At 39.9% G+C, this 21,364-nt stretch overlaps 1 protein-coding gene across 2 annotated transcripts in view; it reads left to right on the forward strand.

Moving 5' to 3' along the window:
* The window catches only part of NUP210 (nucleoporin 210), a 164,980-nt gene that overhangs the window by 99,497 nt on the left and 44,119 nt on the right, over positions 1-21,364 (forward strand). For both annotated transcript variants that reach the window (XM_072598255.1, XM_072598256.1), the window contains exons 19-21: positions 3,548-3,652; positions 3,809-3,910; positions 14,436-14,564. In XM_072598255.1, coding sequence (XP_072454356.1) covers positions 3,548-3,652; positions 3,809-3,910; positions 14,436-14,564 — 336 coding nt within the window. The remainder of the gene's footprint in view (positions 1-3,547; positions 3,653-3,808; positions 3,911-14,435; positions 14,565-21,364) is intronic.

Below are 21,364 nucleotides of genomic sequence, written 5' to 3' on the forward strand. Positions count from 1 at the left end.
TTTGTGACTGTCACCAGACAGCAGTGCTGTCCAGCCCAGCACTTCCTAGTAAGACATCTGACCCATATCCTCTGTTCATTCTACACCATCCTGGAACAAGTCTTATTAGAGATATAGACATTCTTGGCCTCATCCTACAGAACTGAACTATGGGAACTTTCCTTACCTGAGCCTTTCTTCAGCCTAAACTATCAGATCCCAGCTTAGCAATCAACAACCGACAAACATTTGTTAAGCATCTACTGTTTGCCAAGCAGATGATGAGAAAACAAAGACAAAAAATGGGCTGGCTTAGCCTGTAGTTATATTCAAGAAGTTTATATTCCTGTACGTGTGTGTGTATGTCTGTGTGTGTGTGTGTGTGTGTGTGTCTGTGTCTGTGTATGTCTGTGTGTGTTAGTGTCTATAGAGAAAATATATAGGAATATATCCTAAAAGTACAGGATAATTTGGGGAGGGGAGACACTAGGAATTGGCTGTACATCTCCTCTAGAAGAAGGTAGCTGGGGGCCGTGTCCTCATGCACACACTCCTTTATTGAGTAGCTACAATCCATGTCCCGCTGCCCCACCGTGGGGATAGGGAGAGACTATGGGGGAAGAGCAGTGGGTACTGAAGAAGAAAAAGACTAACTCTAACCTAGAACCTTATAGCCTGGTCATAGAGGCATTTTCAAACTGTTGAGCCCCAAGGCAGCACATTTTATGACTTAATGTCCAAATCATTGGTACAAACTTGTTTTAAGAGTTCAAAGAAGGAGAATTATACAAAAGTATTTAGGGTTTGTAAAGTATTTGACACAGACCTCGTTTTATCCTCACAACAGCCCTGGGAGGTAGGTGGTGTTACTACCATCCCCACTTTACAGAGGAGGAAACTGAGGCAGACAGACATAAAGGGCTTTGCCCAGTATCATCTAGCAAGTGTTTGATTTGAACTGAGGTCTTGTTTGACCCCAGGACTAGCACTCTCTGACGTATATCACCTAGTGGTGACATAAAGAAGACCATGTGAGGGGGGTGGTGTGCTCAGAAGAAATGAGACCAGAATGGGCTGAGATACATTTCAATCCATTCAGTAAGCATTTAAATAAGCATTTATTAAGTACCTGCGATATGCTAGACACTTTAGTTGGTATTGGGGATACAGAAGCAAAAATAAAACAAGAGGCTTAGAATTCTGTGTGTGTCTCTCCCCTCCCTCCCCCCCAAAATAGTTTAAATTCTCCTAGGTGAAGGCAACATGAATACAATTGATGAGACTATGGGAAGGATAGGGGTAGGAGCTGTGAGGTCATTAGCGTAAGGATCCTCCAGGGGAGGAAACTCCCTCTGCCAATCCAAGTCAGTACCTTCTCTGTAACTTAGTCCTGAAGAGTTGATCAGAGCTTTGAGAGGGTAAGTGAAACTTGCCCAGAGTGAAGACAGAGAACTTTTTGGGGAGGGGGAGCAGGGGCTATTAGCATTACTCTAGGAGCAGAAATCTGGAGAAGTTGAAGATCACAGTCCAATTGAAACTTGAATGGAGCTGGTGATCCTTAGACACCATCCTGAATACTAGGATGAAGGAATGTGGATTTTATCTTTGGGCCAGTAGATTATTTTACCAAAGAGAATGACGTGAACATGGTATTACTGGAACATGAATCTGGTAGTGATGTTAAGGGTAAAGGAAACTATAGGCAACAAGACCAGTTTGGAGGCTTATGTATCATCCAGCTGGGGAGTGATGAAAGCCTGGATATGGAGAGGAAGGTGAGAGCGAGTGTTGGACTTGGAGCAAGGGCATGCTTTGGCCACAGACTAATAAACTGCTTATTTGAAAGGTACCAGTCTGTCCATTTCTCTCACAAGCAGCTCTGTACAGCAGGCCGAATCCCAACACTAACCTCCACATCCCAGCAGACAGCAGAGGGGCTGAGCATAGCACATTTATCTTTCAGTTCTACTGCCCGGTCAGCATTAGGCCAGGAGCCCGGACCTCACTAGTCAGCCGTCTGATTTCAGTTCAGCCCTAGGCATGGGCTGACTTAGCTTATAGATGCATTTTCCTTTTGTTAAGCTGGCCAGAGTGAAATCGTAGCTCAAGAGGGACAGCCAGACAGTGGCAACAGATACAGCATCTGCTTACAAACACAGGTCAGACTTCCAGGCTGGCCACTGAAACATCAGTTCTGTTATTACCCATCCCCATGCACCGTGCATGGCAGGGTTAAGCCTAGGTGAGGTCATGGTGGGAAGAGCCTCCACTGTGGGGGAGAGAGAGTGCCCTGTGCCCCTTGCCCTCCAGCCCTGGGCAGCCTCAGAACCTGACCTAGGCTGTCCCAGAATCTACCCTGGATGACCAGGCAGGAAGAACCTTGCTCCTGGGAGCATGTTGCCCCTTTTTCTTCTCCCTTGCTTTGGCAGCTGGACTTCTCACAGAATTTAAATGAATTTCATTCTTTCTGATGATATGGAGGATCCCCCAAAATTTTGATCTGTCCTCCCACTACTTCTTAAGATATTTCAGACCTTCCTTCCCATCTGCCCCATCTCTATACCCTACAGTCCCTTGGCACTGTCATAGTACTACTTAAATAACAGAAAGACCTCTTGACTTTGCCACCTGTACTGCCCCAGTACCTTTAAGATTTCTGGGGCTTTTCTGTCTGCCCAAAAGTTGGACTTTCTTTTATGTATTGTCTATTCCAGTGACAACTTGAGCTTTAGAATTCCTTTTAGCTCCAATAGAACAAGGACTGTTTATTTTTCCAATTTGCATCTTTAGTACTTAGCACAGGGCTTGGAACATAGTGATCATTTAATGCATTTTTTTCCTTCATTCAATTTAGGTGTATGAGACAGCAAAGCACCCATAATCTTTAGGGTGTCATAGGTCATTCATAAAGAAGAAAGGCAACTTGATGCCCCAGAGGGCTGAACTTGGGACGCAGAAAGGCTTAGGTTTTGATTCTAAGTCTTACACTGACTAGCTGGGTGATTTGGGCCAAGTTGTTTAGCTTCTGTAGAACTCAGTTTCCTCATCTATACTCTGAAGGAAATAACATTTACACTACTTCATCACAACTTCATAAGAATATTACAAGGAAAGTACTTTGCAAACCCCAAAGTGCTATGTAATGTGAATTGCTATTACTAGACCATCAATATAGAGTCTACAGGAGAGAAAATAAAAGAATTGAGGCAAAAAATCCTAGATCTGGAGCTCAAAAGACCCTCAGAGTTCACTTAGTTTAAGCCCCCTCATTTTACAGATATGACTACAAAGAATGACTCACCCAACGTGGTTGAACTCGTGACCTCCAATTCTATTGCCCATGCCCTTTCCATTGAGCCACATTGCATTTAGGTACCTTGAGCAGCTCTCTAGGGAATGACTGTCTACAATCCATTGGAAGTCAAGTTGATAGAACTGTCCTTTGGCATGCTGAGTATGCCCTGAAAACTTGGTTATCATTCCTGATTTCATGCCCCATTAAAACTTAGAAGCTATTTCTTCCTGGCTGTTTCCCTCTGCAGTTCATGAGTCATTTTCTCCTTTTCAGTATGAACCTTTCATGCCTGTCTCAGCAACCCTTGAGCTGATTCTTGTGGAAGATGTGAAAGTGACCCCTCCTGATATAACCATCTATAACCATCCTGGTGTTCAGGTAAGCCAACTTTTTCTTCTGTCCACTTGTATTCACATGAAAGGATGTAAACTCCAGCCTCCTGCTAATAACCAGAGAGTTTTCTAACAAGTGAGGCTGTCTGACTGGCAGTCCCATCTGTTCTTCCTGACTCTCTCGTGTGTCTTCATCACACAGGCTGAACTCCTCATTAAAGAAGGCTCTGGGTACTTCTTCATCAACACAAGCGTCACAAACATCGTCAAAGTGTCTTACCAAGAAGCTCGAGGCGTTGCTACGGTAAGCGAAAGGAGTGTCTGATAAAGTCGTTTTAATTCTTACATGGTGACGATTGCACATTTAGATGGGCGAGTTGAGAGACGAGTATTAGAGTCATACGATGCTAAAATTGAAAGGGCTCTTGGGGACCTTCCAGTCCCATCCCATGAAGACACATAGGGCCACAGTGGGGAAATGACCCACCCAAGGTCAAGATGGTGCCAGAGCTAAGACTCCCTCCCAATTCCCAGTCTGTTGTGCTTTCTTTTGTCATACAAACCTTTCACTTTACGAATCAGGAAATTGAATCCCAGAATGGTTTTGACTTGTCTTGAAGTACATACCGAGACTGTTTTGTTTTTGTTTGTTTTAAAGAGAATATAGCTAGTTCATAGCAGAGGTGAGAACCCTGCTGCCCTGATTTGGAATTCTATAACCTTGTGTCACTGCTATGACTCTTAATTAATTTTGTGATTTCTGCATTTATGTCAGAAACCCTCACTTACAGACATTAAAAAAAAATAGAAGGGAAATTGTGGTCTGCTACTCAGTTCCTTCTGACTATAGAAGGTTACTTTGGGTATTGTCCACAGTCATGTCCTATGGATGGTGCTGAAGTCACAGTTTTCCTTTTCTCTTCTCTATGGGGAAACATTGGCCCAAATCCTGATTGTTAATGGCTCCTTCTGTGACTGTCACCCATAAATCATAGTAAAGAAAAACATTCATTCTGCTCTTTGGAACAAATGGACATTGTTGAAAAGAAAATGTTGGGGGGTTGGATAGCCTGAGGCTGGGGGAGCTTTCCGATAAGTATTTTGTCTTCCTGTTTTAAAAACACATTCCATAGCTCCTCTTCCCACTGAGCAAATGAGTTCCTTTTTTGCTGACCTAGTCTCATCAAAAGAAAAAGCTAAAATAAGTCCTAAATCTGAAAGCTAAAAATGTGCCTTATTTTTTCTTTCTCCTTAAGATGAAAAAAAAAATCTATACAGATAGCAAGAAGATAAAGTTTTAGATTGTTAGGAAAGTACTTAATATTATTGTTGTGAGTAATAAAAATTAGTATATGATTGGAGTGCAATAGCGTTTGCTGGTTGGTTGATTTCCAATTGCTTTGTCATCTTGTGGGTGGCTGGGTATAACTCTTGCCTCTTAGCTCTATAGAGGGAACCTGGGATCCTGAGGAATTTTGTCAAATATATGAGAGATCTGAGACATGGAGCAGTCTTAGAGGAGTATACTGATCAACTTCTATAAACAACATGTGAAACTGGATTTGTTGGCTAGTGAGTGTTTGTCGAGTAACGCTATCTGGTGTCCTTGATCAGGATTCTTGGAAACTAGCTAAAGGTGAAAGCAACAAAGAATTGCATTGATTCATTGAAGATATTGATATAAGATCTGGATCTAAATATACAAACAGACTTTGTATATTTAGAATGCTGGTCTTATAAGGAGAGAAAAGAACAGTGAAATCCCATTTTTCTCTAGAATGACCATGGAATGATTGATTATGTACCTGCAAGGAAAAAGAAAAGTTTTGCTTTGCTATTTCCTGGAGGGAACTAACAGAGACTTGACCTGCCCAGGCAGCCTTGCTTCGCAGAGAAAGTAGGGTGAGGAGAGGAAGCTAGAGAAATCTTTGTTGGAGAGTTGTTTCTTATTGCCACTGATGGAAACTTCAAAGAGTAAGGAGATTTGTTCTCAAATCTTGCCTTGGGTACTGCAGATTTAAGTAATGTCCCTGGTGACTACCAATTAGTTCTCCTATTGGGCAAGTAGGTAGCATAGTATATAAAGCTCTTTACTTGGAGAGAGATCTGAATTCAGATCCTACCATAGATACTTACTAGCTGAGCAAGTCATGTGACCTCTCTGTGCCTCAGTTTCTTCATCTGTAAAGTGGGGCTAATAATAACACCTACCTCTCAGGGTTGTTATGGAGACCAAATGGGAGACACATGTAAAATGATATATAAACCTTAAAGTGCTATGTAAAGCTATTTTTATTATTAATTATGTAGGATTCATTACATATGATGAAGTTTGCATCTGCCAGGCTGATAATATTTTAGAACTGTATGCTTAAAACACTTTTGAAGACCCAAATAATCCTGTACTTTTTAATAATAAACCCTTATATTTGTATAAGACTTTTTAACTTTTCAAATTACTTCAACATATGCTTTTATATGTCATTTGATCCATAAACCAATCCTCTGACCAGGTTTGGGAAAGTATTATTATCCCCATTTTACAGACAGTGGAACATAACCTCTTAAGAGGTTCTATGACTCGCCAGAGGTCAAACAGACCAAGTAGAATCCAGGTCTCCTCATTCCTACCCTGTCGCTCTGTCATCCAGTTATTCAGTCATTGTCAATCATGTCTGACTCTTTGTGACCCCTTTTGGGGTTTTCTTGGCAAAATACTGGAGTGGTTTGCCATTCCCTTCTCCAACCCATTTTTTACACAGGAAGAAACTGAGGCAAACAGGGTTAAGTGACTTGCCCAGGGTCACACAGATAGTAAGTGTCTCAGGCCAGATTTGAACTCATTCCAAGCCTAGTGCTCTATCCACTGTGCCACCTGGCTACTTCTTTCTACCATATTGTGAAAGATAAGATTCTTTTCTTTTTCATCAGTAGGATCTTTCTCTCTCTCTCTCTCTCTCTCTCTTCTCTCTCGGTCTCTGTCTCTGTCTCTCTCTCCCTCCCCCTCCTCCTCCCTCTCCCTCTCCCTATTCCTCTCCCTCTCATGTTTTGGTTGTGTTGTAAGCCTTCCGAAGTTATGCCTGGTGGGAAAGGTTCAGTCATTGCTGCTAAGGAGGACTGCTGATGGCAGGACTAATCCTCGTTGTTGAAGGGAGGGGCCCCAGTTTTTAAATGGAATATTAACTGACTGAGGAGGTATGCCTGTATCTTTCACCTGAGTCATCCTAATGGCTTTTTGTGGAGGTCAGGCTAGATGCTAGTAAAGTGGGAATGAGACCAATTAGTACCAGAAGCTATGGAAGTCCATTTAGTCCATTTTGTGGTATCTGATATAAGATTCTTATTCTCTGTAACTGAATCTATACTCTTTAAGTTTGCTTTAAATTTACTCCTTTTTTAAAAAAAAATATTTATTTTTAGTTTTCAACATTCATTTCCTCAAGATTTTGAGTTCCAGATTTTCTCCCCATCTCTTCCCTCCGCCCACACCAAGATAGTGTGCATTCTGATTACCCCTTTCCCCAGTCTGCCCTCCCCTCTATCATACCCTTCCCTTCCCTTCTCCCCATCTCCCCTATTTTCTTGTAGGGCAAGATAGATTTCTATACCCCATTACCCGTATATCTTATTTCCCAGTTGTATGTAAAAACAATTTTTAACATTCATTTTTAAAACTCTGAGGTCCAACTTTTCTCCCTTCCTCCCTCCCCACCCATCACCACTGAGAAGGCAAGCAATTCGATATATGTTATACACTTGTAGTTATGCAAAAGACTTCCATAAAAGTCATGTTGTGAAAGACTAACTATATTTCCCTCTATCCTATTCTGGCCCCCATTTATTATATTCTCTTTTTTGACCTTATCCCTCCCAAAGTGTTTTCTAATTACTCCCTTCTCTCATTTGCCCTCCCTTCTGTCATCCCCCCACACCCCACTCATCCTCTTCTCCCCTACTTTCCTGTAGTTTAAATAGGTTTTCATAGGAAATTGAGTGTTCATGTTATTCCTTCCTTAAGCCAAATGTGATGAGAGCAAGGTTCATTTTTTCTCTCTCACCTTCCTCCTCTTTCCCTCCATTGAAAAAACTTTTTCTTGCCTCTTTTATGTGAGAGATAATTTGCCCCATTCTATTTCTCCCTTTCTCCTCCCAATATATTCCTCTCTCTAACCTTACTTTCTGTAAGGCTATAAATACTAGTGAAATAATTCTTAAATACCTTCTCTTTCTAGGTAAAGTAAGATGAAAGTACAGGCATCTGTGCTTAGGGTTAGGATAAGAGAGAGACAGGAGAGAGGAAACTACAAAAGGGACTTCCTCCTGTCCATTTGGGGCTAGTCAGGAACAATCAAACTTAGCAGAGCATAAAAACAGGATTATCCTCAGGTGAGACCAGAACCTGACTGGGTTCCTTTTTCCTTGATGATCCTAGTTTCTTCAAATACCATGTTGCTAATCTCATACATGTGAATATACTATCCTTTAACTCCAAAATAACAAATTACCACCATCCTATCACCTGCCCCCAGAAAAGATTTGGCACTTTTAAGCAATTGGTCAATGAGATCCCATTCTACTAAGGTCCGTTTCCCTCTTAATGAATACCTTGACAGGGAATACATTGGCAGAATACAATGTATCACACATTGCTGTAATCCCTGACCTCTGTGTCCCTTTTGTCTCCATGTTTAATCTCTCATCCATTGCCTCTCACCAGTGACTGGCTGTGTCACATATAACCATAAGGCTGCATTAGAAGAAGGTAGATCTTCACACCAGGTAGTACAATCGAACATGGAAATTCTGTTAGATGGCTTTTGCCACTTCCACGGAGTAAGGGATGTATTTTTTTCCCACATGGTGTTGATAATCTGTCACAAGTCCTAACAGCTTCTTTTCTGGGTTGTTTTTGAAGGTAGCTTACACATTTTCTTGACATTTTCAGGAGCTAATTAACAGTGTTCTCATTTCCCTTAATCACAGAGACAAAAATGCCTACAACAACTCTTCAGTTAGTTAGAAGAAAATGTCGCTCTTACTACCTACCAGCTTATACCCAAAACCCATGAATGACTTGTGATTCTCTTTAGACTTCTGAAGCAACGTAGTATGGTATAAAGAGTCAAGAGACCCGAGTCTAAGTCTCAGCTTTGCCATGTTTAATTAGCATTATAGCCTTGTCTAAGTTACTTTTCTCTGAGAAAGGAAAGAATTAGCCTAAGCACCTTCTACATGTAAGAAGCAATTGAAAAGAAGCTATACAAAAGTTGTTAAAGATCTTTTTGTGCATGTGTGGAAGAGGTTATTCAGAATTCTTTACTGCTGTAAGAGAAATTCCCAACTAGTGAAAATACTAAAACTCTTTTGGGAGACTAGAAAAATTTAATGAATCATACATCATCAAAAGTAGAAAAGACATAGAATGTTACATAGAATGTTACAGTGGGAAAAGACCATATGATACAGAATATCAGAACTGGGAGGGACCTTAGGACTCAGAATATCAGAATGGGAAAGGCACCCTCAAACACAGGGTCAAAAATGAAAGAAACCTAGTAATATAGAATAGCAGAATTTTAAAAATAACAACCCCCCTCAAAAAAAAAAAGACACCTTAGAAGAGCAAAGAGAAAATTAAGAGTATCTTAAATTTTCAGTAGTGTCATCTCAAATAGATATGAATTTCATCAGGTTTCATGTGGACTTAGAAAACCACAAATTAATATTATCTATGTTATATTGTGTTTTTTTTAATTTTTGTTAAACATTTCCCAATTACATTTTAATCTGTTTTGGCACACTGTGAGTTTGACACTTTTGCCTTAGAATACAGAAGATCAAAACCAGAAAGGAACCCTAGAAAATGGAATGTCAGAGCTGGATAAGAATCATAGAATACAGAATATTTAAACTGGAAAGGGACTCATTGGAAAAAAACAAAACACAAAAAACTAAGGCCTGGTGAAGCAAAATCTGAGTCACAAACAAAGTCTAGTTGATGGCGGAGCTAGAATTTGAATGCAGGTTTTCTCAGTCCATTGCTTTTCCTACTGTGCCATGCTTGGTATCTGGGATTGCCCTTCTTTGTCATCATTGCCTTCAGCAGCATCAGTGATTATATTGTTAATATCTTATTATTTTGTCAAAGGCAGCATGGTATAGTGGGTAGAGAGCTGGCTTCACATTTGGGAAGACCTGCTTCTGACCCATATTGGCTCTGTGACCCTTGGAAAGCACTGAATCAATCAGCACTTTCTGCTACTCTTTAAAGTCTGTATTTTGCTGAGAAGGTGCCAACCAACATTGGTCAGGAGTTTCCTATACTAATGAAATCACAGTCCCTATCCTTATTGTTGACTTGCTGAAGAAAATTTATAGCTCATTCAAGTCTAGGTTTTCTTTACAAAAGGGATTTCTTTCTAGTGGTGGTGTTTTTAAGAAAAAAAGCCTCGAAAGCTGAAAGTTGTGTAGTTGTTGAGTAATTATGCATAATAACTTAGCTTTAATCTTAGTACCCACCCAGAGAAACCTCAGCATTTCCAGGGTGCTTGATGAGCTGTTGTTCATGCCAGTGCCCAGACCTTTCTGGCTCGGGGTTATTTTCATATAAGCACAACCCTGGGAGCCCCAGGCGGTGGATTGCCCACCAGACTAGAAGCAGAAGCCGTTCCTGGTATTATCCCCCACGGACTTCTGAGGACTGCTAAGTAGTGACGTCAGAGCTAGACTTTTATCTGCACTGGAGCTCTGGTGCTATCATACAAGATTTATAAGAACACCGAAGGAGTTCAGCAATAATACGGAAAATGCAAGCTGATTGCTTCAGTGACATTTACAGTATTTTATAGGTGAAGAAACGGGAGCTTCCCAATTTGCCTACAAATGCTGAATAGCATGGGGCAAGTAGGAAGTGTTACACTGTGCCAGGGAAATGGAAGCTGAGATAATTTGGGTAGAACCCTAATAGTGGGGTGAAGGCATTGGGGTTAGAACAGGAACGATGGCCTCACCATCTCCATTTTAATCAGCATCTCCTCAGCTCTACACTTCACTTTGCCTGTTGGATACAGCGTTATTAAACGGCAATAATGCATGCATCTTCCATGAAGAGCTGACAGGATTTTCCCTCAGGCTTAGTCTTCACAGACATTCTCAGATGGTACCTTCAACACTTAGAAATTAGAATTCATTCGGAACGATGACTTTTTCCCCAGATTAAAATTCTGCTGTAAATTAGAAAAAAAAAAATAAACGAGCATAAAACACCCATCTTCTTGCTCCTGCTTGTAGAAAGATGGTTTGAAATCCCTTTGCCAAGCAATTGCTGCGCTATCTAGGAGGAGCAGCAACTTGTGCTTTTCATTTTGTGTCTCCATTTAAAATTTACATAGCTGCTCCCCTGAAAATGAACACCTCCTTCCTTCTTCCACATGGGCCTGTTGGCATTTTAGCTCACTTGTGTATCTTGGTAATTTCGGCATGTTCCAGTGAGCATTTCTGCATCTGACTGAATTAGTGATGTGGCAGCTTTTGCAATGTCTCAGGAATTGGGTTCTCAAATAATATTTTTAGTGGAATCATTCAGCCCTTTTTTGGGGGGTAATTCTTTTAAAGAAATTCTCTTTCAGAAATGTAATAGTCCCTGGTGAATTTCCCTTGGACAATTCAGAAACCTAATGGCAGTTGGACCTGGCTTCTTAGTCTACATTTAATATTGGGTTGCCGTGGTGAAGGCTCACATTACAGGGATCTCATTATTTCTTGTGATACACAGTAGGGGACCTTTCCTCATATATTTTAAACCATTATGTGAAATGATTCAAGCACCATTCACCCGGCTGCATTATTGAGTCAACTGCACTTCCGTCTTGTCCGATGGCCATGCTAATACCTTAGATTGACTGTTGACACTGGATCTTCCCATTATTGGCATATTTTTATAAAGCACTTCCTGCTGTACCCTCAGCCTATTGACCTTCCATTGAGGATCTCTTCTCCAGAGTGACAGTGAGCTATCTGTTACAGGAGGCAGCTTTCTAAGCCAGGACCTTAAGGTGAAAAGGAGGACCTCAGAGCAAAATGTGCAGCTGTCTCAAAAGAAGTCATACATGGTGCTGAGAGTACTGGAATTTGCCTGTAAAGAAATCTCAACTTATAAATTCACAGATCTAGAGGTCAGCTAGTCCATTTTTTGGACGTCTGGAGTGACTTTATTTAAGCTCCCCAAGATAAAGGGGTTTCTTAAGTGAGAGAATTTGGAAATGAGAGGCTGGTAGATTATGAATCAGACCTGTATTCTGGTGTTGGCTTGGGCATTTAGTAGTAATGCAGTTCTTTTAAAGACTGTATGGAAGAAGGATAGCTTGACCCCAAAGAGGAGAGCCAGAACGGATGGGTAGCAGTTACAAAGGTGGACTTTGGCTTGTTATTAAAACAACAGCAGCAGACTTTCCCAGCAATGGGAACTGTCCAAAAATGGAAAGGATTATCCATCACTGGGGATAACTGAGTAGAGGATGGAGAAGTATTTTGCAACAATGTCACAGAAGAGATTCATGCTTCAGATTGGGGTTAGACTAGGTAATCTTCTAACTTTGGACAACACCCATCAGTTTATACATCTTTTAAAATTGACTGGACAAGCTTGGTCCCAAAGAAGAGATATGAGAATACTCTTCTCACCTCTATTTGCAGAGTTAGGGTACTGTGGGTATGAAACATTGGATATGATATTGGTATGATGATGCAGACTCAGTTCATGTATCAACTGCTGAAATGAGTTTTTTTTCTATTTTAGCTCTTTATTATAAGCGATGCCTCTTTGAGCAAGGAAAGGGAGAGAGATATATTAAAAAATGGAGGTGATATTAAAAACAAGTTATTAAGCAAATAAAATGTCCAGTGGGTTAGCTGAGGTCCCTTCTAACTCTAAAATAATTGTTATTTTAGACAATATTAGCATTTCATAATAGGAAAGTTTTATATGGTTGGCACAGTTTGATGTGGCGCTTCAGTGATCAAGGTCATGGATTACAGGACACCTATTTTCCCAAAGGTATCAGGGAGTCACACAAAATCATCTACATGGTGCTAGGTAGCTGATCACACAGTGTGTAAGAACAAGCATTTATCAAGTAGGTAAATGTTGCAAGATTCATCAGCCACAACACTGCAACCTCTTGGGTTGTAATTCTAGTGTAAATAGAAGAAAATCCCTACTTATTTCTTCTAATTAGAGAACATTCAAAGATGCCTGGAGAAATGAACTTAATCTGGGGGAGGGGAAAAAGAAGGGAAGCAATGGCTTCTTCAGTGGGGTATACATATTTCCACCTTGAGCAGTTCCTCTAAAGGCTATGAAGGCTGCCTGGCATAGCTAGAGACACTTGGCCTTATCCATAGGCCAATTTTGGTATCAAGGCTGACCCATGGGAAAATGATGAAGTAGCTGGGTTTGTCATGGCTGGCCCCTCCATCCTCATTTTTATATGACCTCTTCCAGTCTAATCCAGTTCATGCCCCCAAGGACTTTATGTTTGTCTCTCAGCCATCTATAGTGACTCGCTGCAATAGCTGCCATGATCTGTCTTTTCTGGAGGCCCTAAACCCTACTTTTCCCATCAAAATTTACTGCCATACTTTTTCTGGATCCCATCCCTGTTTTTTCTCTAAACTTAGGTTTCCTCATGTATAAAATGGGTGTAATAGTACTTAGGCTACTTACTTCACAGGGTTGTTATGAGGATGAAATAACATAGAACATTGTAAAATGTAAAGTACTATTCAAGTATGAGTTCTACCTCTGCTATTAATGAGGCAGTTAGATGGTACAGTAGTTAGAGTGTCAGATTTGGAGTCAAGAAGACCTGAATTCAAATCCTGCCTCAGATACTTACTATCTGTGTGACCCTAGACAAGTCACTTAACCTTTTCACAACCTCAGAACCTTCATCTACAAAATAGGGATAAAAATAACTACTTTTCATTGTTGTGAGGATCAAAGGAATATGTATGTATACATATATCTGTGTTATGTATTCATATATACTTAGAAATCTGTACAATCTATAAAAGAAAAAGAAGAGGAAAGGTAATGAGCCTTTGTAAACTGCTTATTGACGTATATTGCTCCTTGATCTTCACAACAGCCCTGTATTGTAGGTGCTATTATCATCCCCATTTTACAGCTGAGGAAACTGAGGCAAACAAAGGTTAAGTGACTTGCCTAGGGTCACACAGCTAGTAAGGTCTGAGGATGGATTTGAACTTAGGTCTTCCTTATTCCAGGCCCAGTGTCTTGTGCACTATGGCACCACCAAGCTTCTATATAAATGTTAGCCATAATTATGATGTTGATCTCTGATGATTATGGTGATGCCTAGGGCTAACCCCACTAAGTATTCTTTTTTATGGAATCTCTCATGATAGGGAAGTTAAGAGAAAATGACAGGAAGAATGATATCTGGGTCAGGTTTTGCTTCCTCCATGGCTTCCAAATTGGCTTCAAAAGTTGCCTGAGTAGACTGAGCTGGATGAGATAGCCATGGTCAGTGAGGTGTTAACTAGTCCTTGCTAGAAGAGAGAAAGTATTTCAGTGGAGGTGGAAACCTTGTAGCATTTTTAAAAATAAGATTTTCTTTTTTTATATATTTTATTTTTTCCCAGTAACATCAAAACAGTTTTTAACATTCCTTTTTTAGAAATTTTGAGTTCCAGATTTTCTCTCTTCCTCTTCAACTCCTCCCTCCCTCAGATGGCAAGCAGTTTGATATGGTTATACAAATGCAATCATGCAAAACATAAAATAAGATTTTCTTCTGGCATTTCAGGTGTATCCACTATTCCCAGGGCTGTTAACCCTCATGATTCATGACTTGTGTTTGGCGTTCCCAGCACCTGCGAAGGCTGAAATCCACGTATCAGATATTCAGGAATTATATGTCCGAGTGGTTGACAAGGTTAGTGGTTCTATGCTTATGACATTGTATCCTTACTCAACAAAACTGCTTTCTCCAATTAAGAGACCAAAAGTCTCTTAATTGCCAAATCTAACATTTTTTCTCATCTGTTTTCCTCCTTCACTTTTCTTTAGTATTTGACACTGTTGAGTAGTACTCTCATTCTGAATACTCTTACCACTCTTGGTTTTGTGACATAGGTCCCTTTTGGTTTCCCTTTATCTGCCTGACTGCTTCTTGGTTGTTTTTTTTTTTTATATAAATTATTTGTTATTGGTTTTTATCAATCACCTCCATAAGTCTTAAATTTTTTCCCCCTTCCTCTCCCTTTTCTCCCCAAGACGGCATGAAATCTTTATGTGGGTTTTGCACATACATTCTTATCAAACGTATTTTCACATTCGTCATGTTGCATAGAAGAATTGAAAAAGAATGAGAGAAACCATGAGAGAAACAAAACATAACACAGAAGAAAATAGTCTGCTTCATTCTGTGTTCTGATTCCGTAGTTCTTTCTCTGGATGTGGATGGCATTTTGCCTCAAGAGTCCTTTGGGAATGTTTTAGGTCCTTGCATTGTGATGAAGGGCTAAGTCTATTGGAAGCAGTCCTCACACACTGTGGCTGTTACTGTGTATAATGTTCTCCTGGTTCTGCTAATTTCACTCAGCAGCAATTCATGTAAGTCTTTCCAGGCCTCTCTGAAGTCCTCCTGTTTATCATTTCTTACAGCACAATAGTATATTGCATTACCTTCATATACCACAACTTGTTCAGCCATTCCCCAATTGATAGGCATCTCCTCAATATCCAGTTCTTGGCCACCACAAAGAAAGCTGCTATAAATACTTTTGTACATGTGGGACCTTTTCCCATTTTTATGATCACTTTGAGATACAGCCCTAGAAGTGGTATTGCTGGGTCAAAGGATATGCACATTTTTGTAGCCCTTTGGATAAGGTCATACCTATCAGATTGGCTAACATGACAAAACAGGAAGATGATAAATGTTGGAGAATAAGCGGGAGAGTTGGAACCCTAATTCTTGGTTGGTTTTGCCATATCACCATCCATGTCACACCCCCTAATGATGGTTGTACCCAAGGCTTTGCCCTGGGTATAGAATTTGTAAATTCTATGCTCTATTTCAGTTAATCTCATCAGTTTTCGTGGGTTTAGTTACTATCTCAATATACATCAATCCCAGCCTTCATCTGGGATTAATGAATTACAGCCTTCATCTCTCTTTTGAGCTACAGTTGAGCATCTCCATGTACTTGTCAGATATTTCAAATGGAATTTTCTGTAAGCTTCTCAAACTCAATATTTCCAAAGCTAAACTTCATAATTTTCCCCCCAAACTCACCCCATTTTCTGAATTCCCTTTTTTTGTCCAAGGTTATCTAGTCCCCCAAGTCCTCAAAAGTAGAGTCATCCATGACTCCTCATCCTTGACTCTGTAGATCTACTCTGTTGTCAAATCTGGTTTATTTTGCCTTCACAACACCACTAGTTTCTGTCCCCTTCCCACTAATCATGTGTCTGCCACACTTATCACCTCTCACCTGATTATTGCAGTAGGCTGCCCTTGTCTCAAGTCTCTCCACTCTCCAATCTGTAATCTGTCCTTCATGTATCTTCACTAGTGTTTTCCTTGAGGTGTGTGTCTGACCGTGCAAAATCCTCTCAGTCTACTCAATAAAGTCCAGTGGCTCCCTACGGACTTTAGGATAAAGACAAATTCCTTCGGGGGCCTCTTAATGCCCATCGTGCCTGGCTCCTACCAGTTTTTGCAGCATTATTATGCATTCCTGCCCTTCATGCAAATCTACAATCCAGCCACACTAGCTTTCTTGTCATTCTAATGCATAGCACTCCATCTCCTATCTCCAGGCCTTTGCGTAGGCTATTCCTCATGCCTGAAATGCACTCCCTCCTCATTTCCACTTCTTAGAATCCCTAGTTTCCTGTAATGCTCAGCTTAAGGGCTGCCTTCTGCATGAGACCTTTCCTTGATCTACTCCCCTCACCCCAAACAGCTACTAGTGACTTCTGCCCCCAAATTATCTTGTGTTTATCTTGTTTGATGACCTGTTGTCCCTCCCTGTAGAATGTGGGGCACTCTGAAGGAAAGGATTGACTTTTGTCTTTGTATCTCCAGCATGCACCATGGAGCACACAGTAGGCACTTAATAAATGCTTGTTAATTCTTTGATAGATTGTTTAATTGCCTGGCAGTGAGAGTGGGATCCAGGCATTCTTTTTAGCTCTACCCTTTTGACTGATGCAAATACGTGGTATTATGTCAAATTTATTCGTATCTGTTGACATTAAATTTTGCTGTGAATTTTGCAGTTCTCGCTCCTATTAGCCTTGAGTGAGAATTTATGTCTAGTAGCTTATTTAAATTGTAAGCCAGCTGGTCAGGGAACTTGGCTGGTTCTTCTCCCCTGGGCCTGGTGCATTGTTGGCTCTCAGTGAAATTTTAATGGTGATAGCATAAACCATAATAATGTGGACTGAATTAGCACAAACCCTGAACTATGAAATATTTTTAGAGGAGTGAAATTTTGTAACTGCAAATACATACAGTCTCTGGAGTTAGACCAACTAAGAATTGCCCAGTAGAATTATTTAGGGTGATTGCTTTAATGAATATAGAAAGTCAGTTTATTGTTTATAATTGAATGGGCACTTTTCAAGAACTGTAGGTTGTTCAGAAAGTTTGTTCTCTTGCATAGGCCAAAACATTTTCCTTTTGGGTTACTTTTGTTGCTTTGCCATGAAAACTTCCCTGCCCACATGATCTGGAAGTTTTCTCTTTCTCGATCTTCTGAACTCCTATAATGTTGTCATTGAATCCCAGAATCTTAGTGCTATCTCCTCATGCCCCTCCCTCATCATTTATTTTGAGTTTTGATTATCATCAGCGATTTTTGTTCTTCTGAAAATCCTTAATTATTGGTTGAGAAAACAAAAATAAGATTACATTTGATTAATTCTTCTTTCTTGAGAGGCGGTAAGGCTTAGTGGATAAGGCCCTGTCCTGGGTTCAAATATAGCTTCTGACACTCACTCATTGTATGACTGCGAGCAAGTCACTTAACCCCTCTCTGCCTTCGTTTCTTCATCTGTACAATGAAGGTGAACCTTGAGTTCCTTTCTAGTTCTGAATCTGTGATCTTATGATCCTTTCTTTTTTTAATATAAATTAATTAATTTATTTTTGATTTTCAACATTCATTTCCATAAGTTTTAAATTTTCTCTACCTCCTTCCCTTCCCCTCTTCCCAAGTGGTGTGCAGTCTGATAAAGGCTCTACATATACATTCTTATTAAACATTACTCATGTTATATAGAAGAATTGGAATGAATGGGAGGATCCATAAGAAAGAAAAAAGCAAATCTAAACGAAAAGAGAGAGCAGATAGGATGCTTCAATCTGCAAACAGACTCCATAGTTCTTTCCCTGGATGTGGTTGGCATTTTCCATCATGAGTCTTTTGGAGTTGTTTTACGTCCTTGCATTGCTTAGAAGAGCTAAGTCTATCAAAGTCGTCATCGCACAATGTGACTGTTACTACTGATAATGTTTAATATAAAATTTTGGAATAATCTCTTTGTTCTCTCTGAAGCAAACTCAGAGGGTGCCTCTTCCTATGTCAGCAAAAGCCAGCCAAGGCTAACTCTACACTCCTTAAGGAGACCTTTAACCTAAGACACTATATCTTGAATAATGAGACTTTCCTTTGTATCTTATTATTTATAGACATATACTACGTTATGGCATATTAATGGTAAAGAAAAATAGACATCTTAGGTCGTAATTTCTATTGAACTTTGTTTACCCTTTCCTATGTCAGTTATCTGTTTAGGGCAGGAAGCCTGCCACTTACTAGTGGTGGGATTTCCTTCTTTATCACCGAGACATGTGTTTACCCAGCTGGAATCCCAAGGCCTGACCAACATTACTTTGTTAATTGTCCTGTCTTACTGAATTTATGATTTGTTCAATTAGGAGAGTTTCTTTGTCACAACAAAATGTATATAAGCCAGAAGATTTCTGCACTGGGTAGCCAGAACATTTCTGGCTCCATAATGCATTATGTTACCGTTTTCTTTAATAGGGAATTGATTAATTAATTAATTAAATCATAAAATGTATGCATTTAGCTTGTTGCCTTTTCTTAACAAAGTTTTCAGGTCAACACTACGTACAGTGTTGTCCAGGTTCTGCTCACTTCATTCAGCATCAGTTCATATGAGTCTTTCCAGGTTTTCCTAAAGTCTGCCTGCTCATTATTTCTTATAGCACAGTAATATTCCGTTTCATTCATATACCACAGCTTGTTTAGCCATTCCCCAATTGATAGGCATTCCCTCAATTTCCAGTTCTTGACCATCACAGAAAGAGCTGCTATAAATATTTTTATACAAGTGGGTCCTTTTCCCATTTGTATGATCTCTTTGGGATACAACCCTAGAAGTGGTACTTCTGGGTCAAAGGGTATGCACATTTTTATAGCCCTTTGGGTATAGTTCCAAATAGCTCTCTGGAGTGGCTGGATCAGTTCCCAACTCCACCAACAACGAATGTGTTCCAATTTTCCCACATCTTCTCTAGCATTTATAATTTTCTTGTTTTGTTATGTTAGCCAATCTGATAGATGTGATGTGGTACCTAAGAGTTGTTTTGATTTACATTCCTCTAATCAGTAGTGATCTAGAGCATTTTTTCATATGACTATAGATAGCTTTCATTTCTTCCTCTGAAAACTACCTGTTCATATCCTTTGACCATTTATCAATTGGGGAATGACTTGTATTCTCATAAATTTGACTCATTTCTCTATACGTTTTAGAAATTAGGCCTTTATCAGAGACACTGGTTGTAAAAATTCTTTCCCAATTTTCTGTTTCCTTCCTAATCTTGGTCTCATTTATGATCCTTTCTTAATAGGACAGCCAGGAGATGCAGGGTTCAAATCCTGCCTCAAACACTTTCCATACCATGAAGAAGTCTTTTAACGTTTTGGGGCCTTAGTTATTCATTTATAAAAATAAAATGGTTGTACTCAATGGCCTTTGATTTCCCTTTGAGCTCTGAATCCAGGATTCTATGGTCCATACTCCTTTATCATCCCACCATCCACCCTAAATAGGAGTCCCAGTCCTCCTTTGTTACTCCTCTTTCTGCCAGTATGGGTAAAAAAGACTTTTTGTTGGACATTCTTAGCATTTATCACAAGATACAATTCATTCTGGTCTCTCTTCTTGTAGGGCTATGTAAGTGCCACTCATGGTATGTGTCCTCAGTTACCTGACCTTGCGAGCACATCGTGTTACCACAATGGACTCTCTCAATACCTTGCCTTTTTCTTATTCCGTAGGATCTTTTGTGGTTATAGCAAGAGAAAGTCTAGGATCTGCCTATTACTCTTGAGCCTTCTTCTCTTTTAGAGTCTTGGGCCGTGGGATCTTACTTATTCTTTACTTGAATTTCTTAAAGTACATTTCCATGAACTCTAAGGCATCCATGCAGCAATGCCCACCATTCCTTTCCTCTATTTCAAATCCTCAGATGACACTTCTTCTCAAGGTTCACATCTGTCAAATACTCATTTGGTATGTTACCCTCATGTGCTAGACTTAGTTATCTTTTCACGTATTCATTCTGTAAGAAGTGTTCATCCAGTCCCTGCTTCAAAATGTTAGAAATTTTTTCCTCATGCTGTGCCACTGTCTTCTTTCATGTAACTTCCTCTCATCAACATTAGCTCTTTCCTCTGAAACTACAGGCTGTTTCTGCTTCTTCTTCTCCTTTTCTTCTCTTTTCTTTTTTTCTTCTTCTCTGCTTTTTTTCTTCTTCTCCTTCTTCCTTCTTCTCCTCCTCCTTCTCCTTCTCCTCCTCCTCCTTCTCCTTCTTCTCCTTCCTCTTCTTCCTCTTCTTCTTCTTCTCCTCCTCCTCTTCTTCTTCCTCTTTCTCTTCTTCTCCTCCTCCTCCTTCCTGTTCTTCTTCTTCTTCTTCTCCTCCTCTTCCTTCTCCTTCTTTTTCTTCTCCTCTTCCTCCTCCTTCTTCTCCTTTTTCTTTTTCTCCTCCTCCTCCTCCTTCTTCTTCTTCTTCTGCTGCTGCTGCAGCTTCTGCTTCTCCTCCTTCTTTCCTTCAGACTTTTTAAATGATTGAGGCAGCCTCCTACTCTCTAACCCCATCTTTTTTTTTCCAATGTATACATTTCCAGTTCTATCCATTCATCTTCTTATAATGTGGTTTTGAATTCCTGCACCAACCTGGGTACTTTCTTCAGAATTCATTATAGCTTATCAGTATACCTCCTAAAATGTAAAATCTAGAATTAAATGAATGTATCCTCCAAATGTTATTGGGTATGGGCAGAAGAAATTAGAACACTTCCTGGTTCTGATCACTTGGCTCTTGATGGTACAGCCTTAGCTCTTAATCTACCTCTCAGCCTCTTGACTTCTGTTGGGCCTGCAGGCCACTAAATGGTGGCAGAGAAGTTTGGGAGAATTCTTATGAATTTCAAACTGATACATTCTTTTATTCTAATTTATTTATTTTAATTTTGAACTTAACAGACACTTCAAAAATTAGTATTTCCATACATGAACTAGAATGAAAAAATAATTATACGTGGAATTTTGAACTTATTATATATAAAAATATATATTGAATGTGTTGCTTTCAAAGCTGTCCTGCTTGCCTTTGTTTCTTTCTGAGCTCCCTTCTTCTCTTCTGTAAATTTTTAAATGCTCATTGACCTTTTTTTTTGCCACTACTAT

This window comes from Notamacropus eugenii, chromosome 3, assembly GCF_028372415.1.
Source record: "Notamacropus eugenii isolate mMacEug1 chromosome 3, mMacEug1.pri_v2, whole genome shotgun sequence".
NCBI lineage: Eukaryota > Metazoa > Chordata > Mammalia > Diprotodontia > Macropodidae > Notamacropus > Notamacropus eugenii.